This window comes from Scyliorhinus canicula, chromosome 18 (assembly GCF_902713615.1).
Source record: "Scyliorhinus canicula chromosome 18, sScyCan1.1, whole genome shotgun sequence".
Classification (NCBI taxonomy): domain Eukaryota; kingdom Metazoa; phylum Chordata; class Chondrichthyes; order Carcharhiniformes; family Scyliorhinidae; genus Scyliorhinus; species Scyliorhinus canicula.
Genome location: NC_052163.1, coordinates 82,009,415 through 82,015,414, shown reverse-complemented (window position 1 = coordinate 82,015,414; position 6,000 = coordinate 82,009,415). Strand labels below are relative to the sequence as shown.

Here is a 6,000-nt window from a genome sequence, read left to right as displayed (position 1 = left end):
AGATCAGTATAATTTAAATTAATTTCACAGGCTGTCTTTAGAACTACTCTTTGCAATAAGTAGTCTTAAATATTGAACAACATTAATTAAATAGACTTAATGGCAGAAAGATTCCAGTCCACTGACCATGAAGTATTTTAATCTGTTCAATGAACCTAAAATGCAAAAAGGTGACAGCAATTGATTGAGGAAGATAATATTTGTACATTTGCAGAATATTTTACCAAAAAGTCATTTCCCCAGTAATCTGTGAATATTGGCCACTCCATGTCTGATGCCATTGGTTTTGCTCCATTAGGTTGTCCATCATGAAGCTCTCTCTGTTCTGGGCTGTGTGCTGCTGTCGATTCTGGTTGTAGCCTCAGGCCACACATTTGATTCAAACTGGATGAAGATTGGAAGAGCTGGAAATCGCAAAATGAGAGGCAGTACACCGAGGTAAAAGGGGAATTTGTTCCAGTATGGAGCCGATTCCAAACATTCAGCTCATTGTGAAGGTGGAGGAATTCCACACTCAATAAATTATTGAGAATTCTTACTTGGGGTTAAGGTGGGATATTCGAGTTCCCTGTTCAGTAAGATCAAGGACCCCGGGTAGAAATCCCAACGCCAAAGAGCTGCCAGTCTGTCAAAGTTTGTCAGCTGTGCATTGCTTGTCAATGCCACCAGGTGGTGATGTTACTTCCAGCAAAATACTCACCTGAAGCCTAGTCCATCAGTGAGCGGTGGCAGGCTGGGGGTTGCAGTTGGTGGCGACTTGGCCGCAAGGACAAGGCTGTGCTCTCACTGGCCCCTCGCACTTCCCAACACCGGGTCCCACATCAGGTACTGAAGAACCCCAACTTGGAAGACCACATGCAACTCCAACAGGATTTGCTTTTCAGGGTTGGTGCATGTTGAGTACCCTGCCCAGGTGGACATCAACAGTGTTAGGTTAAGCCCCTAATTGGACATTAATTGTCCACATTAGAACCTCAGTTGCCAGCGGTAGGGCAGCTGCCCATGAGACCTCACTCCCTGAACTTCATTGGACAAGAGGTATGAAGGGGGAGTGTTCCCACCTTCCACCCTCCTGCCCATTTAAATGCTTCACATACACCAACATAAACACCCCAGGGAAGGAAGGGAATTAAATTCAGTCTTTGTGCAAATTAGTTTACTGGGGTTCCACTGGGTTTCTGTTGAAGTTACCATAGAAACCATAAGGTTTGGGGCAGCATGGTAGTTAGCATAAATGCTTCACAGCTCCAGGGTCCCAGGTTCAGTTCCTGGCTGGGTCACTGTCTGTGCGGAGTCTGCACGTCCTCCCCGTGTGTGCGTGGGTTTCCTCCGGGTGCTCCGGTTTCCTCCCACAGTCCAAAGATGTGCGGGTTAGGTGGATTGGCCAGGCTAAATTGCCCGTAGTGTCCTAAAAAGTAAGGTTAAGGGGGGGGGGGTTGTTGGGTTACGGGTACAGGGTGGATACGTGGGTTTGAGTAGGGTGATCATTGCTCGGCACAACATCGAGGGCCGAAGGGCCTGTTCTGTGCTGTACTGTTCTATGTTCTATGTTTCAGTTTCAGGACCATTCTTTGTAAACGTATCAACAGTGTCATCACATTCACCATTCAGAACACCCCCCCCCCCCCCCCCGCAAAATCCAAAATTAAAGGAATGAGGAGCCAAAATCTAACCTAGAAACCGCATGATCCATATTTCCTCTCGATTTCCAATATTCTGTTGTTCATCAGAAAACATGTCAGGGATAAAGATGTCGACCCAGCTCAGCCGATTATTCTACTGCTCTTTCAGGCTGAGATTCCAGAGTGGGAAACGTGCCGGGTTGGGTGACTCAGTCAGGTTGAGATGCAGAGAGAGATTCAGTCTCAGCGACATGACAGTGGCAGGTCAAGCTTTACCATCCCTTGGCAAGTTCCTACTGGTCATACATTAGCATGCCATGAATACTCATTATATTAAAACTTTTAAAAATGACCTACCTTTATGATAAGGTCAGCAGTACAAAGGGGTATCGTAGCTCTGGGTTCACAAAGGTCAGCTTTGTTCAGTTGTATCTGAGTTCAGTGGTTTTCTTTGTTGAACGCTGCAGCACAATTGAGGGGGAGGAGAATAGCAGCTTACCTGGAAGCTCAGGACCAGAAAGGAGAGTCAGGAGTGAGATGGAGTGGTGTGGGGGCTAGGGTCGGGGCATGGAGGACAAGAGGGATACAAGAGAGGACAGAGAGTGGGACTGATCTAACATCAAACACAATGGGCTGGATTCTCCGATTCTGCGGCTATGTCCACAGGATCCTTCTGGTCTTACAACCAAAACGTCAGTGCCGTCTCCGCACCGATCCTCTGCCTGGTGGGGGCTAGTAGCTGCACCATGCAAAGCTTCCAGCTTTACCTGCAGATATGGCCGCAGAATGGCTGGGTCCGTGGTCGTGCATGCGCATGGCGGTGGCCTGCAGTGACCGCGCCATAGAACATGGCGCCAGCCACTCACGGACCAAGCCTGCCAAAAACTGACCCCTGTAACCCCCCTAGCCACCCCCGGACTACCTCCTACCAGTCCCCCGCCCCCCCACCGAAGTCCCCCCTTGTCAGCAGAACGGCTCTCCTCCCCCCCCCCCCCCCCCCCTACTGTGGACTCAGTCCGCAGCCGCCATGCGAGGTCCCTGAAAGTTGTGAGGCCACACGCCCCATGCCGTGGGGGACTTGGCCCATCTGGGGCAGAGCATCGGGGGAGGTGTACACTGTTTTTGAGGGGGCGGAGCATCGGAAATATGGTATCGCCCCCGATTCCAGCGTAAAAATTATTTCTGTGGCCAATCGCCAAATGCGATTTCGGCGTCATCGATTGGAGAATCCAGTCCAATGAATGTGATGAGGTGGGTGATAAATGACAGTAAATAATAAGGCTGACATTGATGAGGGGACATGTTTGAGGGAGGCAGGGAGCTAGGATCTGTTGAACTGAAATAATGACAGGATTACTGAGACAATGGATTTGGGAAGAAAATTGTGGCTGGAATTCAGAACCGCTCTGTTTATTCAGCAGGTTCTGCTGCATTATCGCCTGAACGTTGGTTTCACCAATAATAAGCTTCCCCCACCATGTGATTGCAAGAGCAGGCTCCCCACACAAAAGCAGAAATGCTGCCGACATCTAGCCCTGTCGTCAGGACTGCCTAAAGCATTGGCCTCTCAGAGCGCCGGTTCAATCTGCTTCACCTTCTGTGTGTATGGGAAGGGGAAATATTGTATCCTCTACAATATCTTTCCAGCAGTGTGTACTCCAGCACCTGGGGAAATGAGGACAGTTCCTTCCGTGCAACATCCCACACCTGCCAATATCTAAACTCGCTCCTCTTTGATATCTCAAACTTCTCCCGCAACTCCTCCAAACTTACCCTTCACAAACAGGTCTCTAACCCGGACTATCCCTTCCTTCTGCCATTTTCTATATAACCTATCCATCCCGCCCTGACATAAGCCTACGGTTCCCACAGAGTGGGGCCAGCACCGACATGTGCCCTAATTTAAAATGCCTTCCCAGCTGGTTCCAGACTCTAAATGATGATTCCACCCTCGTGCTGCTTGTATACTTCCCCGGGGAGGCGTCACAAGGACCTTCAGAGTTATTCCCTTACATGAGTCCTCCTCCAGCCAGACCCAATCCAAGCCCCCTCCCCCAACCTATCGTTGCATCTTTTCAGCATTTGTCGCCTAATAATGCAGCAAATTCGGGAGTGTCAGGCCCCCATCCTGCCTCCGCCTTTACAACAGGGCCCTATTAACCCTGCCTGGCCAAACAAACTCCAATATCAGCTTGTCCACCCTCCGGAGAAAGGCCTTTGGGAGAAAGATTGGGAGGGACTGTAAAAGAAACAGGAATCTTGGCAGTACATTCATTTTTACCACCTGCACCCACCCTGTCAGCATCAAGTGCAGGACATCCCACCTTTTACAATGTTTACCAAGCCCATCAGGTTCCATTTGTGCATCGTGGCCAGTCGTGCACCACCTGAATCCCCAAATACCTAAATTTAACCCCCGCAGCCTCCCACGAATGTGGCGACAAGGGGCTTTTCACAGTAACTTCATTTGAAGCCTACTTGCGACAAGCGATTTTCATTTCATTTCATTCATTTCATTTCATTAAATTAAATTAAATGGCAGGGCTCCCAGTTTCACCCTCTGTCCCGAAGCATTTACCAGAAAGGTCTCACTTTTCCCAACGTTCAATTTATACCCTGAAAAGGTTCCAAATTTCCCCAACAGGCCCATTATCCTCCCATACTCCCCAGTGGGTTTGCCACAAACAACAATAAATCATCAGCACACAACGACACCCTGTCTCCCAACCCCCCCTCACAATCCCCTGCCACCAAGAGGATGCATCCAAATCTATCACCAAGGGCTCAATCGCCAGCATGAACAGTAATGGCAAAAGCGCATACCCCTGTCTCGTTCCCTTGTGCAACCCAAAATATCCCAAGTGTGCGTGGGTTTCCTCCGGGTGCTCCGGTTTCCTCCCACGGTCCAAAGATGTGCAGGCTACGTGGATTGGCCGTTCTGGATTGCCCTCAGTGTTCAAAAAGGTTGAGTGGGGTTAATGGGTTACGGGGATAAAGGGGGATAGAGTGGAGGCATGGGGCTTAAGTAGGGTGCTCTTTCCAAGGGCCGGTGCAGACTCGATGAACTGAATGGCCTCCTTCTGCACTGTAAATTATATAATCTCATTTGTCCTCACACTTGCCATGGGGGACGCATACAGGAGCCGCACCCACTCATCAGGATTTTTAAAGCTAATGTAGAATTTTACTCTTTAAAAATGCGAGAACCTGATGTCTTCATGTTTTTATTCAGGAAGAAGAGACCTACAGGAGAAAGATATGGGAGGACAATGTGAGATACATCGAACAGCACAACCTGGAGTACTCAATGGGGAAACACACATTTACTTTGGGAATGAACCAGTTTGGAGACCTGGTGGGTACAAGATGTCTCGTCTGGAAATGATCAGATACCAGTTATTGGGGTGCTATTACTGAATGAGATGTGATTGTGGTTAGTGATATCACAGCCACCTCATTATAACAAAGAATCTAATCTTCCTCACCATATATGTTTCTGTCAAAATAGATTCTCCTCTCCATTTTAATGTCAACATTTATTGCTTTTTTCTTGTCAGACATGCAGCTCCATGGGCTGGGACACTGCTCGTGTGTCTGGGGTGCCAAGTTGGCAGTGCCAGGGTACCCAGGTGGCACCAGCAGTGCCAGCATACCACCCTGCCCAGAGGGCATGCATCTGGGGGCCTCCAATCCCCTGGTAGAGCCACACGAGTACCGTTCTGTCTGGTACCCGTTCTTGAAGATCAGTACCGAACGGCACGCGCCCAAGGCTTCCAAGGGGAAGTGGATAGATCCCAGTGCCTTGATTATCTGAGGGAACTGCATATTAAAGTGAGACTGGCTGCCTCATCCTAATGTGCAGATTTGCCAAAAAGTGATCCCGCCCACAATAGATGGGCTTTACAATGTGACGACTCGCGAGATCATGGCCGGGATTCTCCCCTACCCAGCGGGGCAGGGGTCCCGGCGTAGCGGAGTGGCGCCAACCACTCCGGCGTCGGGCCTCCCCAAAGGTGCGGAATTGTCCGCACCTTTGGGGGCTAGGCCCGCGCCGGAGTGCTTGGCGCCACGCCGACTGGCGCTAAAACCGGCACCAGCGGCCTTTGACGCCCGCCGCCCCGTGCCGGGGCTGGCCAAAAGGCCTCGCCGGTTCACGCATGCGCTGGTGCGTCAGCTGCTGCTGATGTCACCACCGGTGCACGCGCGCTGGGGGATTCTCTTCCGTCTCCGCCATGGTGGACGCCGTGGCGGCGGCGGAAGAAAAAGAGTGCCCCCACGGCACTGACCTGCCCGCCAATCGGTGGGCCCCAATCGTGGGCCAGGCCACCGTGGGGGCACCCCCCGGGATCCGATCCCCCCCCAGGACCCCGGAGGCCCG

General features: G+C 50.8%; 1 protein-coding gene across 1 annotated transcript in view; it reads left to right on the top strand.

Moving 5' to 3' along the window:
• The window catches only part of LOC119952926 (procathepsin L-like), a 46,264-nt gene that overhangs the window by 12,691 nt on the left and 27,573 nt on the right, over positions 1-6,000 (top strand). Inside the window, 3 exon segments of the mRNA XM_038776558.1 lie at positions 299-380; positions 383-438; positions 4,855-4,977. Coding sequence (XP_038632486.1) covers positions 299-380; positions 383-438; positions 4,855-4,977 — 261 coding nt within the window.